Source organism: Ambystoma mexicanum, chromosome 6p (genome assembly GCF_040938575.1).
Source record: "Ambystoma mexicanum isolate Mex_15411 chromosome 6p, UKY_AmexF1_1, whole genome shotgun sequence".
NCBI lineage: Eukaryota > Metazoa > Chordata > Amphibia > Caudata > Ambystomatidae > Ambystoma > Ambystoma mexicanum.
Window position 1 is genome coordinate 343,909,535 of NC_090935.1, and position 26,256 is coordinate 343,935,790.

Genomic DNA, 26,256 nt, shown 5'->3' on the forward strand with positions numbered 1-26,256 from the left:
AGTAGGGAAGTTGAAGGCAGCTCGAAAGGGCATTATTTGCAAGGTTTGCAGTTTGTCAATGATGCATTTGTTAGCTCCTACATACAAGGCATTGCAATAGTCAAGTTTAGAGAGTATTAAGGCATTGGCAAAGATGATGAAACTTGCTTGTATCAAGAAGACTCTGCATGCCCTGATGAGCTTACAAGCATAGGAGGTGGAGGATGCTAGGGAGTCTACCTGTTTCTTCATCGTCCGGGATGAGGCAAGGTGAAAGCCTAGTGTTTTCACTACTTTGGCAACTGTAATTATGTTGCCGTCAATGTTGAATGCAGAATAGTTGGAGCAAAGTTTTTTTAGGTTGGCATCTGAGCCGAGGAGCAGGATTTCAGTTTTGTCATCATTCAGGCAGAGGCCGTGATTGGCCATCCATGCCTGAATGATGAGATACATTTCATTTACCAAGGCCGTATCAGAGACAAAGTTGCCGAAAGGGGTATGAGGATCTGGGTGTCATCTGCATAGTTAGTGTAGGTGACACCTAGTCTGTCCAATTTGTCAAATAGGGTCTTGGTAAATATATTATACATGGTCGGCTAGACGCAGGACCCTTGGGGTACACCGCAGGCTATTTTGATGGGGTCTGCTGATGCCGAAGTAGAGAAAACTCTCATGGTTCGGTTGTCCATAAATGATTGGACCCAGGCTATAGCTGCCCTTGAGAAGTGGGCCGCAGATGCCAAGTGTTCACACAAGACTGTGTGGTCCACCAAGTTGAAGGCCGCTGACAGGTCAAGGAGTAGCATGGCAGTATTTCCCTTGTCGTTGAGCTCGTCAATTTGGGTCTTGAGATCAATTAAGGCTGTCTCTGTACCATGTTGTGGTTTGAACCCAGATTGGCGGACACCAAGGAGTTAGTTAGATTCAATATAACACTGAATTTGTAAATAAGCTACTCTGTCGATTATCTTAAGGAGGAAAGGTACCGTAGTAATGGGCCTATAGTTAGTGGGTATAGAGGGGTCTAGGGTTTGTTTCTTCAGGAGAGGTAAAACCCATGACTCTTTTGTTGCTTGGTATAGTGTTGGTAGCGAAGGAGGCATTAATCAGATTAGTTATAAATGGGGCTAAGTCCCTTGCTGCATCCTTGATTAGTTGGGCTGGGCAGTTATCACCCTTACAGTTGGAGAGTTTGAGGGATGCAATGATCTTTTCAGTTTCCTGGATGGAAACTTTGGTGAATTTGAAAGGAGCTAGGCTTGCAGTGTTAGTGGTGGGCTGGGGAGTGGTGTCTCATTAGGAGATAGGGAGGCTTTTTTTGGGGGGATTTTAGTTTAAAGTGAGATGATTTTGTTAGCTAGGGCATGTTGGATGCTGGCGCACCATTGTTTATCTTTAGGGGTATTGTCAGGTGGGGGTACTGGGGATTCCAGTTCCCTTAGGCGAATAGTTCCTTAGTATTGGAACTTGCATTAGAGATCCTTTCGTTAAAGACGTTTTTGTGTGAGGAGGATTTTTTTTTTTATAGTTGTTAGCAAAGTGTTTAAGTTGTAATTTGTTTTCTTCTGATGGGGTGTGACGCCATTGAGATTCTATTTTCCTTTTTTCCATTCTTAATTCTTTTAGGCGAGGTGTGAACCAGGCATTGGGGTGAGCTTGTTGTTTGCCTTTGCGTATCTTCAACAGTGCAATAGCATCTAAGGCTTTAATCATGGAGTTATAACTCTCCACGAGGAGTTCGGGATCCAAGTTATTAGGGAGAGCATTGATGGTAGGGATTAAGAGTGGAAGGAGGTTATCTGCTGTAATGTTTTTTTTTAGATCTGGTTGGTAGGGGAGGAGCCATAACTGTCTTTGGTAGTCTGTTTATCTAGCATTAAGGAGAAGTTGATTAGGTAGTGGTCTGTCCATTGTTGAGGAGTGATCTCATTGATTTGTAGTATCACAATTCAAAGTGGCAACCCAATCGAGGGTCCTTCCTGTGTTGTGCGTTGGGGTTAGGACTTTTTGGGTAAGGGCGTGTTTAGCTAGCAGGGTAGCTATGGATTGGGCTGGTTTATCTTCAGGGTCATTGAATCCTAAGTTAAGATCTCCTAGTACTAGGAGTTGAGATGAGTCCTTAGTGTTATTGACTATAAGGCTGGATAGGTCCTCCTCGAAAGTGCCGGTAGGGCCAGGTGGCCTATATATCAAATAGATGGTTAAGGTACGACAATGGGAGATGGGCAGTTTTGCTGTGAGAAGTTCACATGATTTAAGGGGATGTTGAGTAGATTGTCTTAAAGCAAGGTTAGTTTTTGCTATAATGGCAAAACCGCCTCCCTTATTGTTGGGTCTATCCATTCTAATTAGTTGGTAGTTGTCTGGAATGGCTAGGGAGAGCGCTGGGCCTGCTGCTTCGTGCAGCCAAGATTCCATGACTGCCAGGAAGTCGAGGTTGTCAGATGCTAAGATGCCAGCTATTTCTGTGGCATGGGCCACTAAACATCTAACATTGATTAGGGCTCCAGATACTGTGGTTTGATTAGACCTATTCTGCGTTTTTATGGGAATGAGTTTAGGACTGGGGAGTGTCTCAGTGTGAGCTGAGGTAGGTTTATATTGGGCATTAGAAATCTTATTGCAGTGAACTACGGGCTCATAAAGGCGAGGTAATTTAGCTCGAAGTCTGGTGGGGGATGGTACATGTTTAGAGAGGGACATGACTAAAATTAGTGGTAGGGTGAGGCACAACAGAAAGGAAGCCTCGATTTTTCCCAGGCACATAGTTGTAACTAGGTGAGGGTAGGTAGAAAGCAGGCTGGTGCAAAGTGATCCGTGGACGTGATCATAAGCGGAATCAGGGATTCAGTGTGAGGTATAGTGGGCACAATAAGCTATTTGGAGCAATACAGTATGCACTATGGGTCGAGTCAAGGCAGTGGGCACAGCAAGTTCAAATCAAGGCAGTGGGCACAGTAGGTTCAGATCAAAGCAGTGGGCACAGTGGGTTAATCTCAAGGCAGTGGCACATTAGGTCAGATTCAAATCAAGGCAGAGGGTACAGTAAGTTCAAATGAAGGCAGTGGGCACAATAGGTCAGAACAAAAACAGTGGACATAAAGGGTCAGTTCAGATTAAGGCAATAGGCACCATAGTCATTAGGTTTAGTTCAAATTGATGCAGGTTAGTCAGTGCAGTAGAATAGGCTAGTCCGACTTGTTGCATGCTAGTGGCATTGTGCATATATATTAGATAGTTGATATTATACGTGCCTAAGCATCAATTACAAGTCTGACGATCATTGTTAGGAAATCATCAGGGCACATAAGATAAGGAGGTTTACAGGGCATCCCATGTGCCACAACAGAAGACATTGGCAGACACGCGATACAATGTTGTGAACAATGTCCATGAAGATAGAACTCAGTCAGTGGTTGCAGCACTCGGTTATGACAGTGCTCATTAAATTCGAATGCTCATGCCTAGTGTATGAGCATGCTTAGTACTGTGAGCGACTATGCGGTTTGAGCAAGGGAGTGGTTATAGGAAAATAAGGAACATTTTGTAGGGCATGGTAACTGCGACTCAATGTTCGTTTGTATTGATGGGCAGTTGCTCACTTACTAGGTAGGTCTGCCTAACGGTCACGAAGGATGAACCTGGGTGAGTTGGTAGGCACAACAGCTTCTTGAGGAATATGGGAACATGAGCAGTGACTGGCTGGAGAAGGAGTGTAGGCACGTCCCACGGCCCTCCTGGCTCCGACAGGCTCGGGACAGGAAGCAGTGCCTTTGTGTTGGTGTGCCTTCATGTTGTGGGCTGGCTCAGAGCCTGCCGGCTCACGATAGGTGCAGAAGAAGCACCGGGCAGTCTCTGGTAGATTGTGCTGGTCAGTGTTATTTATTTATTTTTACATTTTATAAAGGGCACTTAGCCCCAGGGCATCAAGGCAATGTTACACAGTCATTGTAGAAGAACTGACAGAAAAATAGTAGGGGGGAGAGCTACTCGGGTGCTATGCTCCATAAAGAGCCAAGTTTTCAAATGTTTTGTGGAAGGCCCAGTAGGATTGTTCAGCTCTCAGGGCATGGGAGAGAGCATTCCAAAGTTTAGTTACTATCACTTGGAAACTGGCGCCGCCCGCACTGGCCATTCTGAATTTGGGCATGAGGAGCTGGTGGGCATGCGCAGTTCTGGTTGGTCTCTTGGACTGGGCTTTAGTGTTATTCTGTGCGAGGCACCGATGGGTGATTGCCAGTGTTTTAAAGGTGATTTGATCTCTTATAGGGCGTTTCCTCTTGTGGCAGAGATATAAGCTTGTCTAGGAAGGTTAAGGGCTGTACGAAGTGCATTGTTTTAGATGACTTGCATTTTTGGGATATTGCGGGTTGAGGTGCTGGCAAAGGGTGCAGTGCAGTAATCTAATCTAGTCTTGAGCCGATGATAGCTCGGGCAATGGTGAGGCGGCTGTCGGCAGAGAGGAATGGTCTGCAAGCATTGATGAGCTTGGAAGAATTGATGAGCTTGGAGGTATGAGCTGTGATGAGGCGATGGCATCCAGGTGCGCTCCCAGTGAGACAGGGATTGAGATGCCGTCAATGGTGAAGGTGGCATAACGTTGGTCAAGGCTTCGCAACACAGTCGGGGATCCCACTAGGAGGATTTCATTTTTTTTCTCGTTAAGGCACGAACGTTGTGTGGCCATCCATGCCTGGATAGCTTGGTAGACTGTTTAGTGTGGCATTTGACAGCATGATTACCTATGAGTACAAGGAGGATTTGCTTGTCGTCCGTGCAGTTAGTTTAGGTTATGCCGATTGAGTCAAGGAGGTCAAAGAGAGTGTATTAAAAATGCTGTAAGGGTGGGAGGGACGCAGGAGCCTTGGGGAATGCCACAGGTGATTGGTGCAGGAAGGGCGCTTGCATTACCCGTAAAGACCTTGATGGTTCTACCCTCCCGGAAGGAGGTGATACAGCTTGTTGTCCTCGCGGAGCATATCCCCTCCGGTGTCAACTCAACACTATATCAGGCCCTTCACTTCTTTGGCACCAAAGAACTCTCCACACTGAAAGGGAAATGGGAAAGGGACATAGACAGGCTGGAACCGGAAGAATGGGTGGAAGCTCGGATGTTCCCTCGTGAGATAGGCATAGATGTGAAACTATGCCTGATCCAGCTCAGGATATTGCACGGATCCTATTATTCCCGCACAATACTGGCTAGATGGAGTGGGGTGGGTGCAGAGGTCTGCCTTCGTTGCAAGCGCGAAAGGGGCTCCTTTTTCCACACAATCTGGGATTGCACTGTGGTACAGACCTTCTGGGCCGGCTGCACGGGCACAGTCTCTTGCGACGGTGGGTTCCCAAATACCGCTAGATCCAAAGTTGATACTGCTCGGGATATGCAGAGAACTGGGCCTCACTAAACATGAAAAACTGTTCATGGTCATGGCACTAGGGGCGGGCAAGAGACGGATCGCTGCAAACTGGGGATCTGCTGCAGCACTGAGCCTAACCCAGTGGTCTAATGAAGTTACCAGGTGCGCCTCCTTGAAGCGACAAATTTATACAGCAAGAGGCTGCCCTTGCAAGTTTCAAAAGGTGTGGGTAAGATGAATGGATGCTCAGTCAGACCCCCTCCCCCTCACCGATTTAACTGCCTTCTGTTCACCTTTTATCTGTATGTCATGCATTTGTAAAAACCAATAAAATGTTTTTTTTTTTTTTTTTTTAAAGTTGGCAGCGGATGTAAGGTGTTGGCAGAGTATCTTGTGGGTACCAGGTCGAACGTAGCTGAGAGATCTAGGAGAAGTAGTAGGGCTGGCTTTTCAGCATCCTTGATCTCCTCTAGCTGGTTCTTTAAGTCAAGCAGGGCTGATTCTGTGCCAAGACCAGGGTGGAAGCCAGATTACTGCTCCCCAGGATATGATTTGATTCCAGGTATTGCTGGATTTGGAGGTAGGCGGCTCTTCCAAGGATCTTGAGGAGGAAGGTGGACTGTGGTGATTTGGTGAAAGTTGATAGAGGTAGAGAGGTCCAAGGATGTTTTTTTCAATAACTGTAGCACCCAGGCTTCCCTAAGAATGGTGGGGACCAGGCTTGCGGAGGAGGATGCATTGATGTAAGTGGTGATGAAGGGGGTCAGGTTGTCCGAGTAGTTTTCCATGATTGCGGCTGAGCAGGCGTCTTCTTTGCATATGGACGGTTTCAGACCTTTCAAGATGGAGACCTCTGCACGGGTGACAGGGCTGAAGTGATAAGTGGGGTAGTTTGGCATGAGGGAGGGAGGGAGGGAGGGTTGTGAATGGTGCTGATGCTAGCTTGTTTGTGTTAGGGGAGTTTTCCCAAAGTCCACTGTTAGATAGACTATACAAAACTATCCCAATGGTTTGTAGATTCCCAACTCTTAGTATCAGTCTGTACTACTCATGGAACCTTGGTAAAGTGGCAGAGCAGTCGGGCTCATCTTAAGAGGAAAATGTGAGCTGTAGGTAAGTACACTGAACCTAGTTAGTAATGCAATTCAATGAAACACTCAAGAAATGTATATTAAAACTTAGATGTATTATATATACACAAGAATTACTTTTAAATACTTAGCAAATTAAATCAAAACACATAGAGTCCTTTAGGATATTTTTCAAAGGCCACTGTTTGTAGTTGCTCGCAGTTACAATTATTTCAGCTTTTTGACAATAGTGACAGTTCTACCGTACTATTGGTCATAATGCACACTCGCACACACACAAAGTAGTACGGTAACTGAATTTAGTTAGCACAAACACATAAGAAGATTACTTTTAGGAAGGGAAACAATTGGTTAGTACAAAACTAGCAGAGCTTAAGGTTCTAGAGACAGTTACTTAGCGCAGCAAGACTTTGTACATCTAAAATGCAACCCTAGCTAAAGACAGTTTGGAGAGGTCTCAAAGTCTTGACAAGCATCAGAACAACCTAATATACTGTGGATGTTTTCTAGTCTCTAGTCTGTAAGATGCATGAAGATACAACCAACATTGGAGACCCTGTTAAAAGACTCTCTAAAGGGACGCAAGCAGCAGCTCGGGTTGAAGGTAAGAGGGGTTTGCTTTGGACACCTCTACATGCAGTACAACGCTCTGGAGTGACTTTTCGGATTAAATGAAGCAGTACCTTTTTTTTTTTTTTTGAAGAAATGTTTGTGACTGGATCCTCCTTGATGTGGCAGTGCTGGGCCCGACATTCGGATTCCTGGATCTTTTAATGAAAGCCAGGACAATGGACGGGATCTCTCAGCAGCATTCTCGAGGGAGGACCTGTTGCATGGAGTTCAGCAACTTCTCTGGTCACTTTGCGGTTTTGGTGCCTTTTCTGCAGCAACAACAAAGGACACGATTCGCCCAGACAATCGTCTTCGGTTCCTGAAGTCGTGCTGTCTGGTGAGGGGACTTGGACGGGTCGGATTGTGTCTCTGGAGGTTCACCTGGAGCTCAGCAAAGACTTGGATGTATTCAGCCTTTCCACGATGATGCACTTCAATGGGGCGGAGTTCTCCTTGTATTGGGGTTCCGCAGCTCTGGAGAAGCACAGCACCGCGGGAGATGGCTCAGATTAAAGTTAGTCTTGGGGCTGGTTGCTCTCACCAGTCAAAGGGGAAGAGTCATCCTCTTCGGAGTTCCTCTGTTGCATAGAAAACGGGGTCAGGTCATAAGTGGTCGCTTCACGGTGTTGCAAAGTATCTGGAGTCATCTCTGGTCATCTTCATTTACTTGTGGTCAGTTTCAGCACACACTCCTCTGCAATCTTTCTTTTTGGAAAACACTTATGTGGATTGCGCTTCAGGCAAAATAATATATCCGTCACACCAGCAAGTTCAATTTTTAAGTAATTTATTTTTTGCATTAATAGCATGCAATATCCTTTTTTCCAAACATTACTTCACAAACTGATGTTTTTTTGCCTCTCAACACGTGTTTCCCCACGTCTTATGCTCGTGGTTCATCAGGAGAGATACTAAAGAAAGAATATGAAAGAAAGTAAGAAAAAAATGAATGAGTTATTTTTAAAATTGTTTTAATAATTTAGTGGTGGTGTGTTGGGTGAGCAACTCTGATTATATTAGCCTAATAGTTGTACTCACCTAAGTTCCTTATTGAGTAAACATATCTCTTATTAATAATTCATCTTTCATTTTGTCTCTCTCAGTTTTATGAGTTGTTTTATTAGTAATTTCCTGTAAACAATGAGAGAGGGTAACCTCAGTTTAACCTGACTCTTTGTATCATTTTTCAAACTTCATTCAAATGCCCTCTTTAGAGCAGTCACATTTATTGTAAAGGTGGGGCTACTGTGAAGCTCTCCCCCAAAGTTCCAGGATACTAAAGTTTTAAAATGCTGTTCACACCCAAAATTATCTCAAAGAAATTAAATTAAATTGAATTACCTTTTATTTTTACTTCAGTTCGCCATAGTCCGCGCTACCTTTTAGTGCTATTTTCTATCCTTTATAAAGGCCGCGATCACGTAACGTGTGACATCACCGCGTCATGTTACGCGATGACGTCACACGTCACATTTTTACAACCGGTGGCCCTTTTGTTTCTCTATTTCTGCCATGAAACCATAGTGATACCTTTTTATAACGTTTGTCTCGTTTGAATGTATCCTTCCTATGGATCCTTTTTTTCGAGTAATATCAAACAGATCCATTATTTCAGATCAAAGTGAAAAAACAAGGGAAAGTCAGGAAAGAAAAGGATCAATAGAGCAAATTTGAGAAGAGACTTATTTCAAATTATAACCATAAGGTAAAAGGCATTTATTTAGGAAAAAATAAAAAGTAAGCAATTTTACTGCAATTCAACACATATTTTCATAAAATATGATCAAAAGAAGATATATCAAAACATGATAGTGCTTGAAACTTATTGGATTCATTTTGGACAGCCTTGCATTCTATTTTCATAATTCAGCTTTCTATAGCTAATAGGCCATCTCATGTTCCGAATTCAGGCCAGAGTGACGCGTGTCCAGAATACAAATCCATTTGGCTTCTCTTCTTAGCTGGAGCTCTCTATTTCCACCTCTTTCCATTGTGTCAACTCTTTCAATGCCTAAAATGTAATTTCTTTTATTTCAGATATTTCATGATCTTGATTATAGTGCACTGCCATGGGGTATCTTATATCATTATTCTTAATGGCTCTTAGATGTTCTTGAAGTCTGATTTTCAATGTTCTGATAGTGCTTCCCACATATCTCTTTTTGCAAACGCATGTAATCGCATAAATAACATATTTTGTGTTACAATTAATGTATTGTTTTATTTTTTGATATCTTCCATTTGGTAGTCTTATTTCTTTAGTTCCAATCACCATTTGATTACAGATTGCACAATTCCCACAGCTGTAGGTTCCTGTCGGTGCCGGCACTTTAAGGAATTGACTGAGAGTCTCTGTTTTTTCTTCTTTGAGATGACTTGGGCTGATTTTTTGCTGCAATGTTGGAGCTCTTCGATAGATAATCTTTGGTTTGGCTTCTATATTGTGTTTAATAGTATCGTCGCTTTGCAGGATATTCCAATGTTTTTTCAGAAGCTTCTTTAGAATGTATGCCTCACTATTGTAAGTAGTAATAAAGTCTACCTTTGATTCTTTGTTTTTCAATTTTGGTTTATCTTTCAGCAATTCAGTTCTGGGTATTTTTTCAGCTCGTTTTATAGCTCTTTCAACTTCTTCAATTTTGTAGCCTCTTGTTATAAACTTTTCTTTGAGAGATAAGACATGTTCTTCATATTTTTCTTTAGAGCTGCAATTCCGTTTTATTCTTAGAATTTCACCATAAGGTATGTTTTTAATTATATGGTTCACATGGTACTTTCTGCATGTAACACTTTGTTTACCGCTGTCGGTTTTATATGCAGGTCAGTCAAGATTTTGTCTCCATCTGTATAAATTAGTAAATCCAAAGATTCTATGCTCTCTGAGCTTATTTTTTCCGTGAATTTGATGTTATAATCATTTGTGTTCAGGTGTCCAATGTATTCATGTAGTTTCCTTTCATCACCATTCCATATCATTAATACATCGTCAATGTAACGTCCCCAGTAGACGATGTATCTGTCTGTAAATGCTAGATGTTGCCATGCATGATTAATGTCAAAATGTCCCATGAACAGGTTAGCGTATGAGGGTGCAAACTTTGCCCCCATCGCCGTACCCTGTTCCTGTCAATCTCCCTGATCAGTTTTACAGAAAGGGGTGGTGGGCTGTCCAATCAAGACTGCCAGACCCCCAGTGGGAGCTTGTTCCATTCAGGCACTCTGGCAGACAAAGAGCAGGGGAGTGAAAAACTCCTCCCCCACTTCCTGCGTGACCAGACACACTAGAGCCTAGGCGGGGACACCCAAGGGTTCCATCCAAAGGCAGAACATTCATGCAGACCTCCCCCTCCCAGGATGATAGAAGAAGGGCTGACAAACAATAACCATGCCAGAAATGGCAAAAAAAAGAAAGGAGCCGCCAAGTTAGTACTTGGGTGAACCTATTGTGCACAACTGGAGCTATGAACATAGCCTGTGGTAGAAATTCACACAATAGTTGGTAGAACACGTCCACTGCCACCAGCCATAACTAGGAGCATAGAGGGGGGCTTACTAAGTATGCCCTTGGCACTCTACATAAGGTGGTGTGTGCCAGTCTCTCAGCATATAAAGTGTTAGTAGAGATACTAAGTATCGCTCAATCCTTAAGAACAGTAGAAAGTAAGGATTATGTAAGAATCCCAAAGGAGAAACAAAAGGATTCCCAGCAACACTGCCCATAAGGAGCTGTGTGCTGCAAAATTAAAATACAGATGCCTTAAATGAGATATGGGGGGGAGGGGTATCGAGTGATTTTTATTGCAAGAAGAAACAGACACAATAAGTAAAGGGGTACAAATTCCGAAATACAAAAATAAAGAGGGTAAAAAAACAGTGCCAGTATGTAAAAATATCGAAATATTGCCAATAATTAGTATTGCAGGTTTGCGTTTAAGTGCAAAAAAATAGACTTCAGTTAAAAAACTATAAAAAGTAGGGATTAAGGTAGGCTTCAGGTGTCGATGAGGGAAGGGGAAAGGGAGGGGGAGGGGGCCTGTTAAAAGGTACTTTATAGGTTGCGTGTCGGTATTATATAAGTTAGTTTAGGGAAATGAAAATAAAGGAGTGTACAATCTTTGGAAAAGATTAGGTTGTATTAACATAAAATCCACTAGATGGCAGAGTGAGAACGTTTATCCTAAATATAAGTAGACATTAGGCGCTGTGAAAAAGGGCTTTCACTATTACTTTCATAGAGGTTTACGGTTTCGTTATACATGTATTTCGCTGTTAACTCAGCAATAAAATGACATATAACCATATGGAGGAAAGTAGACTCCATAAAGAAAGTAAAACACAGAGAACAGACTTCCAAAAGACAGAGCCCATAAGAATGAATGAGTGGAAAAAAGGCTCTACGCATTCAGGATTAAAAGAAACAGTCAGAAGTCCAGCAAAAAGTGCTGGGGGGTCTCAACAGGAGAGGGGATGAACGTAAAAATGATAAATCATCTCCCTAACAGTTTGGCTTGATTATTTTTTGTTATGGGTGTCTATTTCGTCGGAGAGGGTATTTTGTATCTAGAAGCACCAGGCTTAGTCTTTGGTGGTAAGGGTGGGGCGGGGTGAGGGGGTGGATGGGTTCCAATTCTCTGAGGATGGTGAAGATCTCTTGTGTGTTGGATTTGGCATTAGCGATTTTCATATTGTATGTGGTGGATTTGGCCTGTAAGATGGCTTGTTTATACAACTTGGCTGTCATATCAAACTGCCATTTGTGGACATCAGTAGGTGTTCTCCATTTGGTTTCTGCCTCAGGTTTTTTGGAACAAAGTGCTGCAGTTCTTGTTTGTTTTTTAAAAAACATTTTTACGACATTCGAAAGCAGATGAAGGTCTTTCCAGAATTGATCACTCATGTTGGGGGAGAGCTTTTCCATGTTGGTATAGCATCTTGTTGTTGGCCATAGTGTGACCAGGTCCAGTAGGTTGGTGAGACATCTTCATTGTTGACCTGCCTCTTAAAACCTTCTGTCTAGCTTTTTTGTCATTACTCGAGCCCAGATTGAGGTCCTCCCTATGTTATTAAATTTTAGTGGTAAGTTAGAGATTTGTGATAAGGCTTTACCATTGGTCTAAGAATTTCTTGCAATTGGCTGGTGAGCAACATACTGTCACAATCTGCATCTAGGCCATTGCGTCTGGTTACATTCAGAGGGGCAATTCGGCAGTGTTTTCCATTATATTAGCAAGGATCTGTATTGAAGGTCTAACATTTGGAGTCACATTTGCAAGTAAGCATCTGATCCAAGGGTTGCTAAAGGAATGAACACCCACAGGAGCTACAAAGCTGTCTTCTTGGTCTCCTCTGTAAACACCACATCATTGGCCTTATACGGTACATCTCCACCAAAATAGGCCATGCTCATTCTAGATTTTGTGCTCGATAGCCCCTACCTATTGGCGGTTCTAACAGGGTATTATTGCCCCCTTTTCTTGGTGTAGAAATTAACCACCCGAGTCAGCGGATTGGTGCTTTTTGCCACTTTTTTAGATTTCCCTGAATAACCAGCTAGCCAGTTAAACTGTGACTTGTACGTTTTGTCTCCGAGATCTGCTGAAGGTATTATTGAGGCCTTGATGAAGTTTCTTGAGCCTGGATATAATAGCCCAGAATTACAGCCTTCAAACCACAGACCTTTGTTCACCTTGTGTATGGGTTAGATATGGCTAAAGACAACATCTTTCAGGCTCAAAGTAAAAGCCCTTCAGATTCCCAGTACCTTCTATATATTCTCCGTTTCATGAAACCCGCTCTGCTCAGGGCAACTTTTCTTGATTATAGGCACGTTCTGCTATCCCTCAAGTGAGAGAATTGTGTAATTGTGTCAAAGGTCTTCTATGGTCTAGGTCCACATACTGTGTTCAAGGCAGGAAGACTGAAGATTTGTCATTGTGAAATTAATTGATTAATGATGTTTTATGATTAGTTTTGACTATCTTGAGGCATGGTAAATAAAATTAGTTACCAAAGCACAATTTCATGGTCCTTCCTTTATCAGTCTCACATGGCCAAAAGATGTAGGGCCTCATTGCAAGCCCGGTGGTAACTGTGCTGGTAAAACAGTCAGGTTGCCGCCAGACTTGCACATTTCACCGGCGCCTGACTTCCCAGTAACACTGGGGTATTCTGACCCCGGTGGCCGGAAAGTCAAGCGCCAGTAATTCTGTAAGTCCCCATCCCATGGCGTACCATAGGACTCCATGGAAAAGGGGACCACGGAAGCACCAGCACTGTTAAGAACGGTGCCAGTGCTTCCGTGAAACTCTGCGGGTGGGTGCCATTCCACCCACCAGGTAGGACACTGGCGGGCAGGACGGCACCTGCCCACAGAATCCTAGTGTGCCGGTCTGGAAACAACGGTGCCGGTAGGTCTACCGGCAATATTATTTCCGGACAGGCACACTCATAATGAGGCCCCTAGTCTCCGTTGCCTCATTTGAAACATGCAGGTTAACCACAGATATGTGGTGCAAGAACTTAACACTCTAAGCTATCTTACCAATTAACCCACATAATTTGTCGACCAGTGAAAATGTGTTGTACCACCTGCTGAATTCCCCTCCATTGAAGCTGGTGACATGTAAGGCCTAGTTGATGTCTTTGTGATCGTGTAGATGTAGAAACGAATACATGAGCTCTTGAAAGGCCAGAGCCACAATTTCTTCTTGAATTGCACTGATAATCACCTTTAGGCGCAATCCATTAGCCTGTGCCCAGATTCTGTCTTGGATGAGTAGAAACCAGGAACCAGAGGAAGTGCTGATAATGATTATAGTAGACCACAACATTATTCTTCATTTTCATGATGTATTCTTTCTCAATATATTGATCTAATTTTGGAGAAGAATAAGTTACTGTTGGCGATCTTTCTTCCCTCAATTGCTGCTCTATATTAAACTGAAAGCATCTAGTACAGGTAGGACACAAAAAGGTGAATGATGAAAGCAAAAAGGAATTCCAGCTTGATCCTTATGTACAAGTCTGCTATTGGATGACCCAGATGAATGTTAGTTGCAGGCTATAAAACTATTGATACCGAATTCCCTTGTCACGTATTTTGGGCCCACTAAACAGTTTGATTTTGGGGATACCTCGGTACATTCTAAAACCCACAGTTAAAAGTAAGAAAAATGATGTTCTCATCAGATAGCGACAATCAATTTCCAAACATTCAGCTATACTATGGTAATGAAAAAAAAGCATACTGAAAAATACATCTAAATAATAAAGGTAGGTTTTTACCACAGATTTGTGCCTTGTCTAAAAGTGAATGGATGCACTGTCATACTATCCATCAGTAATCTTTATAACGCCACAGCAGAGGAATTGAATATTTCTATCGATCGGCATGTAAGATTAATTTAAATTTGGACGTTATGTTTCATAAAAGAAATTAACTTTGTATTTTTTTCAATTCATTATTTATTTGTATTTTGTTACATAGGGTCAAATGGATGAAGATGTTCAAAAAGTACTTAAACAGATATTAACAATGTGTAAAAGTCAAACGCAAAAAAAGTGACAAGAAGATTTACTGCTGCATTCATTTCAACAGCAACCGTGTTGTCAAGCCCTCGAGGGATGAGTCTTGTGATCAGAAACGGTTTAAAACTGCCAATATGCAACATAGTTGCCTCTGCTGCGTGGACGTTAACTGTCAGTACAATTCTCAGTGCCCATTATGCTGCAAGGCTAGGAGTTGACCTGCTACAGGTCTTTCAGAAGGAAAATTTCAGATGTAAAGGCACACCTTTTGTACTAAAGCTGATTTATGCCCATGGCTACTGAACTGATTGTCAATGTTTTAAAGTAATGGACGGAAAATCTTGCAAAACACAACAAAGCACTGAGCTGATGCAGGAAGAGGGGTATTAATTCAACATGGAACAGTTGTATGCACTTAACCCAGTTTGCAGGTCTTGAAAAATAGACGCAGTAATAACACCCTTGAGGTGCATTTAAGAAAACGTAATTGTTTAGTTCTCATGTTCATAAGCATCACAAGAAACAAAATTGGAAAATTCCTGTAAAACATGGTACATTGATAAACGTCTTATTTATATTGTTTTTTATTTTATGAAGTACTGTTACGTTGGAACTGTGTGCCCTGCTATAAAAATATAGCATTATTGTAAAGTCAGTTACAAATTTGTGCCACCCTTGAATATTTACAAATGCAAATGTTTCCCACCAATTTCGTTCCAGACATTCACAGCGCTTGAAGCTGTACATTTCCTTTCTGGGTTTGTTCCCAGAAGTTGTTCCCATTAGTTTTAGAACAGGAGAAGCCTAACGCTGCTGCCGTCCAATTAACCTGGTTCTTATGCTGTATTAGAAAGTTTTGTTAAATTGTTGTGTAATTTATAGGAACTTTGATTAGTCTTGTGATGCTGCTTTCTGGTAGCCTCTTGAAAATGAAGTCCAGCTAAATTCAGAAATGTCGGCAAGTGGGTTATAAGTGTTATATCGCCATCCCTGTGTCAAAGGATGCTCCTCTGTAGCAAAACTAATGTAGATTGTATTAACTACATTGACAGTGCTTGTCTTGCTTCGTAAACGTTTATGATAATTCAGATAGACTTTAAGAATCAAAAATGAAGAAATGGATGATATAATTGAAAATGTCGATAAAGTATTATTCGTCCTCAGTGCAAGGCATGTACAATAAGGAAATACTTTGTGAGTTCTGTCTGCCAAACCCACACTAGACTACTAAACTACTACAGCAACCTTCTGAACTTTACTTGGTACTAAAACGGGCTGCGAGACCAGAACTGACGCTTGCTAAGAGCTCCCAGTCAAGTAATGTTTCTGCTACCCTTATTAATACATCTGATCCTACAAACCTTTCAGGTTACAATTCTATGCATGTGGAAACGTAGACTATTATTGCTTAGTCTGGTGTTTATTTACCACAGACCTCTTTCTGGGAAGTTGCATACTGAATTCCCTGCAAGGAGCAACAGGAAAATTAATTTCCCAACCTATTAACCTCACATGTGAATGTGATGAAAAAACATTTTTAGAAAAGTCATTAAGATCTAACCTGAATAAGAGCAGAAAACATCTGTTACCTCAAACATCTTTTTAAAAATGGTTATAAAGCATCAGTATTTCTCTGCCGTGCATTTGATCATTGTGTTGATCAGCCCGAGGCATCCAGTGTGTGTGTGGGCGCGCGTGAATATCACAAATGTGTATATGTAAACATATAAAGGAGTCTCAATAAATTAATGATTTCTCAATGATGTAATAACTCTAAACATGCACAGTGATCTCCTAGGAATAGATTCATACATGTCTGGGAAGTGTCCAAAACAAAATGTAAATCAACTTTTAGTAATAAAAAGTACATTAGAGAACTGGTAAGGGAGGACACATTGACACCAAAAGAGAGATTAACTAAGACACCACATAATTCACCATTTCTTATTTTGAAATATGTGGATGCCTTAACCTATTAAGGTTCATTTTAAAATGGCAGCCCTGTAAAAATAGTAGCAAAAGAAATTTAAGAATGGAAGTGAAACAACACAACTTTTGAGTGTTGCATTTCTGGGGCCATTTTGTTTCGGTTATTAGGAGCTATTAGGAGGTGGCAAGAGTACAACTGTATGAATGCTATTCGAAATGAGTATTACTGAACAATATGTAGTGCCCCGACTTCTTACCCACACTACAATACTCTTTTGTGGCGTCTGCAACGACTTTTTGCAATTTCAGAAACAAAACAGTGGCCTAGAATCGTTAAAATTCAAACAAAAAAAATTCTTGAATTGTCTTATAAGTGCCAATAGAATGCTGGATTTATATGGTTTGATGTGGCCTTTGTAAGTACTCCAAAGAATTACCTTTTTTACAAAGCACTAGAAAATGTTTCAAACGTTGAAGTAAAGACTAAACTTGATGGTGACATAATTTATAGTTCACCAGATAGATTTCCCATTTACTTTTTGTATTGTGTATTTATTACAGCTTATTATCTTGACATGTTGAGAAGTTTACACTTTAATATACAAATTCATTCAATGTAAATTTCAAAACAGTATGCAAAAAATAAAGCTAGTTTCCATTTTTGTATTCCATCCCTTTACTAAAATGTTTGTTCAATGTTGTTACATTATCAGAAAATCCTCTCCAGCTTTTTGTTTGAGTTCTGCCTGGAAAAAGCCATAATGTCCACCTGCAAGGAGCCAAATATGAAGGCATCTTGTTTGTTTCCTTAAGCTACATTTGTCTGGTCATAACTTGCATGTCAAAACAGCAATTCACAAAGAAATCTGATACTGGTGTATGAAAATCATTTATGTTCTATCAGATTACTTGCACCCAAAGTTGGTGATTTGGTATAGGGTAGCCATACTGCAGAGAAAGCTTGGCATTTATCAGGCTTGAACATGAAAACTTTGTACAAAAAAAAGTACACACTTTGTTCTACCTAAAATATTTTCCACAACATATAACTTCTTACTTTACACATACCACACACGTACATACGGTCATTCACATTTTCCCATCTTTTGTTGTCTACTATATTCATCCCAACGAGAAGATCGAAACAACTTTGAAGTTTTGTTAAAGTGTTTATTTTTTGCGGCCTGCGCCTCTTCCCTAGTTAGAGGTGTATTTGGCACGTTAGTGTGCAACATGTTGTTTTCATACACATAGTACGGTTTCCAGATCACCAAACTTATTCTCAAATGGAGGGTCTCGGTGCACCTTACAAAGCTTGACCGTGAGGAGGTGACAAAGAAGTTGATGTTTTCAGAACACGATTGGAAGACTGATAGGCAAAGGGAGAGATCGGGGAGATGGTCTTGTTGATTAGGTGTGGAGAAAGAATAACGGTTTGAGGCATCTGCGGAAAGTGATGAAGGACAGTGTGGCACGGATGTGGGATGGGTGGGCGGACCATGTTCTAGGTGTCCATTGGGTGAAGGCTAGTTTGTGTGTGCATGTTAACTTGGGGAATGGAATGGGTAGAATATCTTGGTTGGCTTGTCTGGTGTTTGTGTGGTTGAAAGTTTTCAGTTTGCTGTGAAGGGGAGGATGGGGTTTTGTGGTGGATGGTCATGTACACGACCAGACACCTTTCACAGCAATGATCTAGGGTATGCGTAGCCAGTGGAGCTGGGAGTGTGCTGATTTGGAGTGTGAGGGTTTGGGTAGGTGTAGAATGAGTTGATACGGCATTCTGTATGGCTTGCAGGAGTGGAGAGTGTTAGGGAATCCAATGAGGATAGTAATTCCGTAGTCAAGCTGGGAGAAAATGAGTGCCTGTACTGTGGTACCAAAGTCATCAGGTGGAGGATGTCTTCTCTTGCTGTGGTGGTGCAGATGTAGATGGCATGTTTTGGTGATGGTAGTTATGTTGTGTGTGAAGGATAGGTGGGAGTTGATCAATAGAGAAGCCCAAGGACTTGAGTAATGTGGAGAGGACCATGTGTGGGTTGTCTGTTGTGAGTTCTTTAAATCAGTGGGTGCAGTTGCTTTTCTGCCTGGGTGCTCAGATGAGAAGGTATTCCATTTTGCATGGGTTGAATTTAAGGAAGTAAGTTGCCTTTCCAGGTGGTTATGGTGGCGTGACAGTGTGGAGTTGTGAGGGAGAGGAGTTTTGGAGTATATATATATGTGGGTGTTGGCTGCATATTGGTGAAAGTATATGTTGTGGCTGTCAAGAGATTCTCTGAGAAATAAAACCTATAGGTTGAAGAGGGCGGGAGATGAGGAGGATCCACAACAAAGTGTTGCTAGTGGCAAGTAAGCAGCCCCTGACTGCATAATGTAACTACTTCGCACACTGACGACAGCCCATTTAATGGTGTTACTGAAACCTAATAAAAACATTGAACAGCGTGGCCCATGTGGTCCCCTCTCCTTGTTCAAATACTAGCTAAAATCCTTGTAAACCGTATGCTCCTGTGCATGGGGAGCAATCCGGTTTCATACCTGGGAGAGCCACACAGTTAAACATCTGCAGGCTGTTTGTCACAGTGGCAACGTTAGAACTGGGGGCGATTGTGTTGTGGCCTTTTTAGAAGCTGAAAAGGTTTCTGACTCTGGAATGCTAATATGTAAGGGAAATGTTGTCTAGGTTTAGGCAAATTATGTTGAAGTGGATTCATCTGTTATAAACCTTACCGTGGGCTACAGTAATCACATACTCGGACATCTTCCCTTTGTCGACATTAATATTTGTGTTGGCAATAGAACCCTTGGTGCCGTTGATGAGGTACATCATGTTCAGCAGGGGTTAAAAATCAAAGGGCAACAAACAATCAATCCTATGGCTGTAAGCTAAAGATATGGCTATGTATGCTTACCCAGTGGTGAGTATGATTCAATGATGGCAGATATCACTCAATACAGGGATGTCGCAGGACTCTGCATACACTTGTTTAAGTCAGAGATATATCCTTTAACCAGCAAGACAAGCACTGATACAAATTAGAATTACATGGACACCGAACTCGGTGAAATACTTGGGTATAACATTGGCAACAGAACCAGTTATGCTATTAGCTCTTCACCATAAGCCACTGATAAAGTACATATGAGACACGACTGGCAGGTGGGTTAAGTTGCAAATATCGATGGTAGGGAGAAGGCAATAATTAAAAGGGTGGTGCTCCCGAAGGGTTGATATCCATTTGAAGCGTTGCCTATTGTGCGGTCATTGTTTTTTTTTTTTTTTTTGAAAGAGCTTGACTGGTTTTTGTTGCAATTAGCGTGGGGTGGGAAAATACCAGGGCTGAAGTCGAGGGCACACGTGGTGGGCGGGGGAGGGGTTGGAACGGAGACCACCCACTTTAGTCAGAGGGGGGACTCAGCCCCCCCCCAGCTAAAATGAGAAACATTGAATGTCCTCCTTGAATTTCTGAATAAAAGCTCACCTCAGGGATCAAACCGCCGTCGGCAGATTCGTAGGCCGGACACTCCACCACTAAACTATATAACTTGATGAAAAATAACAAACAACTAAAGGTGAAATGTCCTATTTAGGTACTGCAAGTCCCAGGGAAATATTTGTATTCGTTCTTGGAATTTAAAACATGCACACCTTTTAACGTTTTCAAAAACACTATTTAAGCAATAGAACCCTCGCGGCGGGGGCATTACCGACTCAGGTAATGCCCCGGGGCCGATAGGTAAGGACCCGAGCGAATATTGCTTTTAGTACCCCGGTCACGCACATTTTGCAGGCCAGAATTGCTATTAGTATCCCGGCCTGCAAAATTTGCGTGACCGGGGTACTAAAAGCAATATTTTTCTGTCCGGAAACGCTGTGGCGTTTCAATGCTGCGGCGTTTTGGGACAGAAAAAAAAACGACCAAGAAAATGGCCGCTGCCATGGAAAGGGAAAACTGAGTCCGTTTGGCGGCCATCCGCTCCCGAAAAAGGATTTAAAAAAAAGGTAAGTGGGGTTGGGAGGGCGGGAGTAGGACGGGGGAAAAAGAGAAAAAAAAGTACCTGCGTCCCCGGCGAGGGACGAGGGAAGGCCCCCAGCCGTGTGGAGGCACAGAGCGGGGATGGCCCCGCTCCAAGTCTCCACACGGCTGGAGGCTTCCCTCGTCCCCTGCCGGGGACGCAGGATCAAGAAGGTAAGTTGGGGGGCGGGTGGGAGGGAAAGGGGGGGGAGACTTGCCCGAGTCCTCGGCGTGGGGGGAAGGCAGCCTCTCAGCCGCAGGGAGGCTCGGAGCGGGGATGGCCCTGCTTTGAGCCTCCTCATTGGCTGAGGGGCTGCAACGTCCCCCCCCGCCGGGGACAAAGGCTGTGCAATCCCGACGGAGGGATTCCCGGCCGGGTAGGGACCTGGGAAGAGACAATCAGAATGCTTCTTGCATTCTTATTGTCTCTCACCGGAGTACTAATAGAAGAAAACATCCTGTCCTGGTGTTGTGTGTGGTGATTTTATGAAAGGCAAATGCCATTCGTCCTGTGCAATTTGGGTGGTTATGCAAAGCCAATTTAATGAAATGTGCCTATTTCATCTTGATATGCTAATTTCTGGCGATGTCACATCCCATTGCGTTTGTTGATGAGTCCCCCCCACTTTTATTTTTTAGGACTTGACCCCTGGAAAATACAGAGTAAAATGGGCAGTGATGCCTGGTGCCTATGACAGTGGCGGCCTTGCAATACCTGTTCTGAGAGAGTATCACGGGATGTCACGGATGCATTTAGCTGAATACTAGTACGCTGAAGACATGAGTACCAGCACACAGGGCTGCAAAAATGATTTGCATAACCTACTGCCCCGAACACATCTGTGAAAGGAAATATAGACGGGAATTCACCCAGTTCAGAGTACTTGGTGGCTGTGGGGGTGCATTGGAAAAGCAAGAAAAGAGCCCCATCTCTTCTCCCCGCATTTTTACATTACCAACACCCCAGTGCTTGGGGGCGAGGGGGCGACTTTGGACCCTTGTGTCAAACCGATCCGGCTGCGATTGGAATAACGAGAAGGGTACAGATCTTAGCAAATGAGGGCTTCCGGTCACTACAGGAGATTTTGTCTGGACTGGTAATGAATGGTATGGTCCGGTTGTGATATAAAAGGTTCAGAGCTACAATGCATGAGTGCAGGAGGGAATTTCCTAGACCGATAGAAACAAATGAACCCGGTGCATACAGTGACCGATTCCAGTCTTCCAACTAGAGTTGGTTCGCGGTTATGTTTGCAACTGAAAGGCAACAAGCCATTTGAAATGTGTGCTGCCTTCTGTAAGTGGACCTTGGACCTTCAAGCAGAGGCCACAGAAGGAAAATGGATGAAAATGTGTAGCCTCACGTAACATCTCACCTAGCCCTAATCTATGTGTAATGCATTGTAACTAAATACATTGCATGCATTACATGTCAAAAATATATTCATTATTTATGTTTATAGGTCAAAAGAGCTTTTTCGTAACCCTCACAATTGCAAATTCAGACATATTTGATTATGCATAATAAATAGAACAGTGGAAAGAATACAATTATTCTCCAGCATGGGGTCTGGCATGGATTCACATGCTCATGAATATTGCCCGTCGTCAGGCTGGGAATCCTCGGTAAAGAAAAATCAGTATCAGTTTCGTTTCTGATCTGTCTTTCGTAGTAGTAACCAATCACTGATCTCTGCGTCATACTGACCACAGCCAATGACTGCCCTCTCTCTAAGCCCCGCCTCTGGCAGCCATCTTCAGATTTTTACCGCACGGTCAAGTGTTGGGATCCTCGTGCTATTGCTCTCGAGCGTTAGTGCTTTTATCGCGCTTTTTCTTAGGAAAACTTTCTCTTTTTCGGTCAAAAGAGCCTCCAGCTCCACCGTTTCTTTATCCGATCAACGGGGACCCGTGTCGGATTCTTCTACGCCCCTCAAGGGTGAAGATTTCGTCGAGCCACGCTTTTGGAGGACTCCAGAAGTTTCTCAGGCCCGTCTCGAGCATGGCCCAGGAGAAGGGAAGATCGACGCCCGGAAAGCTGTTCAGGGTCTGCCCTGGATGGCAGCTTCAGAATGTCTTTAAGGAGGACGAACACTCCCTTTGCCTTTACTGCCTGCATGAAGACAAGACGCACGTGGAGAAGGACTGTGCATTTTGTGGCAATATGTCGGAGCGGACCATGAAGGACCGCCATCAGCGTCTCGCCAACTGGCTGGAAGGAAAGAGCCCGTCAGGCGAGAAGAAGAAGAAGTCCGAGCGCTCTTCTATGACCTTTGAGGGCGCCCCGGCGACGGAGGTCCAACAGAAGGCCAAGCACCGCGAGTCCGCTGGCACCGGGAGTGCCGAACGGTCGGGCTCTACGGGCTCCAGGCAGGGCGCATCCTCCCCGGCGCCATCAACCACGAGCCAACGCTCTGGCTCGGGTAAGAGGAAGGCCGAGCACCCGGTGAAGCTCCTGGAGAGACCCCGGTCGTGCTCGAAGGCCCCATCGGAGGGGGAGCGAGGTGGTGACCCTCCCCCCAAGGAGAAGGCGGTGAGCGCACCTAAGGTGGTGAAAGCCTTGATCCATCCGGCCAAGGCCTCTATCGAGACAGTCGCGGCGGCCCTGGCTCAGCCTGTGGAGGCTACACCAGTGGTGGCGACCTCGGGGCCCAGAATCTCCCTGCCACCGCGGAGGGAGTCCTCTTTCATGCCCATTGACAGGACCCCTGTGAAACCTCCGACGGAAAAGAAAAAGGGGGGGCAGGAGGTTGTCGTGGATTCGGCCTCAACCTCTGAGGAGGAGCTGATCGAAGTCTTAGGCCACGGCTCTGGCGTGGAAGAAGACCATCCTGTCGGGAGGGATCCCGACGTGGGAGACGACGAGAAAGTAGAGGGTGCCGACGGGGCTCCTGATCCCCCGTCGGAACCCCCTCAACCAGTGCCGCAAGACAACTCGGCGGCCATTTTGTTGGCTATACAGTCCTTATGCTCGGAGATAAGGACGAGACTGCCGTTACCACCAACGGAGGAACCGCTCCCGACGGGGGACCCGGAGCCAGACCCTTCTGGGAGCCCTCCTCCTAAGAGAAGAAGGATTCATCCTCCACCTCCTTTTCAACCTTCGCGCCCTGCTCAGCCCTCCTCCCCGTCCACTACACGTGGGGATGGTACGGGGACTGACACGGCCGCAACGGGTACTGACGACGAGGTTTACGACGAGGATCTCCCGTCATCACCTCCCACCCGGGCTTCCCCGCCCGACGAGATTGGATCGTTTCACGCCATGATCGCCAGGGCATCTGAGCTTTTCCAGCTCTGCCCGGAAGAGAAGAAGAAGGAAGGTTTCCTTTATCAACGGCGCGAGACCAAGAGGAAGACGGTCCTCGCTGTACCTCTACTGGACGATATCCGGGATGAGGGTCTCGCCCTCCTCAAGAACCCATCCACAACGTCGGCTAGCAGGGATCGGTTCGAGAAGAAGTACCGGGTCCCGGACGCGGCCCCCTTGTGCCTTCGGGCACAGCCGAACCCGGACTCGGTCGTCTCCGCGGCGGCCAGGAAGAAAGCGGGGGGTGGGGGGCGCGGCCTCTACGTCAACCTCCCCGCCGGACGGCGAGTGAAAGAAATTGGACACGATGGGACGCAGAGTCATCTCTTCGGCAGCGACGATGATTAAGGCTGACAACCCCTTGGCTATCATAGCCCGCTACGACAGGGAGTTGTGGTACAAACTCGCCCCCCTGCTGGACTTCCTACCAGACGACAAGAGAGCGGAGGCCCTAGAGATCTTGCAGGAAGGAGAAGTGTCGTCGGACCATGCCATTACGATAGCGACGGACATCGCGGACACTGGATTTCGCCAGTTGGGCAACGGCGTGTGCCTTAGGCGGCGTGGATGGCTCAAGGCTACTGACTTCCGTCAGGACGTGCAGACCAGAGTCTTGGACATGCCGTTCGACGGGAGCAACCTGTTTGGGAAAACAGTGGACGATTCCCTACAAGCCATCAAGGCGGACACGGAGACGGCCCGGGCTCTTGGTGTTCTCCAGCAACGACGGCCGCCCTTTCGGAGCGGCGGAGGCAAACAGGGTGCCTCCAAAGGTTCCAGCGGCGGATTTTCCACCTATCGTCAAGCGGCCCGTTCGTCGTCACAGGAAGCCTACAGGGGACGAGGCAAGTCGGGCGGACCCCGCCGTCGTCGCCAAGGAGGACAAGGCAGCAAAGCCTCGTCGAAGCACGACTGAACTGACCGTGGGGTCGGGCCCCCACCGAAGCACCCCGGTGGGAGGCCGGCTGGCGAGCTTCGTTAGCGTGAGGGAGTCCATCTCCACCGACCGTTGGGTGCTGGACGCCCTGGCTCAGGGTCACGTGCTCGAGTTTCTAAAGAGGTGCCCGCGCGTTCCTGGCCAAGGGGGAAGGAACATCACGTCCCTCAACTTCTATTGGAGGTAAGGGCGATGCTCAGGAAGGGCACCATCGAGCTCGTCCCAAAGAGGCTTTGGGGCTCCGGAGTTTACTCCAGATACTTCCTCGTGAAGAAGAAGACGGGAGGATGGCGTCCCATCCTGGACCTACGACGACTGAACAAATTCATCAAGGCACAGAAGTTCCGGATGGTCACCCTCCAACACGTCCTGGGTCAACTGGAGGAGGGCGATTTCCTGTCGTCGTTGGATTTGGAGGATGCCTACTTCCATATCCCCATCCTAAAGGGACACCGAAAGTTTCTCAGATTCGTGGTCCAAGGGCGTCACTACCAGTTCAGAGCCCTTCCCTTCGGATTGAGGTCGGCACCCAGGGTGTTCACCAAGTGCCTCGCACCGGTGGCGGCGCGGTTGCGCCTAGAGGGGATCCACGTCTACCCCTACCTGGACAACTGGCTCATCCGAGCGAAGACGAAGGAGCTTGCCGTGGAGCACATGGCAAGGACCGTCCAACTACTCACGGACCTAAGATTCTCCATAAACTACGCCAAGTCCCACCTGGTGCCCGCGCAAGACGCACTGTTTCAGGGAGCGAAGCTCGACAGTGTCGCTTCTGGCCTCTCCGTCGGAGGAAAGGACGAGGGCCATCTTGGGCAAGGTGCAGCGGATGCTGGTTGCGGACGCGGCCAGGGTGAGGTCCATCAAGACCCTCCTCGGAATGATGTCTTCTTGCATTTATCTCATCCGCCTGTGCAGGCTCCGGATGCGCCCGTTGCAGGAGTTCCTGGACGCGCGCTGGATCCAGACGACGGGCAGCTTCGAGGAGAGGATCACACTCGATGAGAGTTTCCGACTAGCGATCCGGTGGTGGGGCACCCGCGCGCATCTGACGGCGGGCATGGACTTCCAGACCCCCGCCCACCAGAAGACAGTGACCACGGATGCCTCCCTGGAAGGGTGGGGAGCGCACACCGAAAATCTGCCCGCGAGAGGCCTTTGGCTTCCGACAGAAAAGTCCCTCCATATCAACGTCTTGGAGCTCCGTGCAGTGTTTTGGGCCCTCAGGTCCTTTCTTCCGTCCCTCAAGGGCAAGGTGGTGAGGATCTTCACTGACAACACCACCACCATGTTCTACATCAGGAAGCAGGGCGGTACCAGATCCCCAGCCCTGTCCAAGGAGGCGCAGGATCTGTGGCATTGGGCTGTCGCCCAAGGGATGTTTCTGGTGCCGTTTCATCTGGCAGGAATAAAAAACACCATCGCCGACTCGCTCAGCAGAGAGCTGCGCTCGTGCCACGAGTGGGAACTACGACAGGATCTAGTGGACCGCCTCTTCCGA

At 45.3% G+C, this 26,256-nt stretch overlaps 1 protein-coding gene across 2 annotated transcripts in view; it reads left to right on the forward strand.

Annotated features, from left to right (window-relative positions):
- Nucleotides 1–17,169, forward strand: part of RAI14 (retinoic acid induced 14) — a 528,112-nt gene extending 510,943 nt beyond the window's left edge. For both annotated transcript variants that reach the window (XM_069627100.1, XM_069627101.1), the window contains one exon: nt 14,529–17,169. In XM_069627100.1, the coding sequence (XP_069483201.1) occupies nt 14,529–14,606 (78 nt within the window). In that variant the 3' untranslated portion in view covers nt 14,607–17,169. The remainder of the gene's footprint in view (nt 1–14,528) is intronic.
- The last annotated feature ends 9,087 nt before the right edge of the window (nt 17,170–26,256 follow it).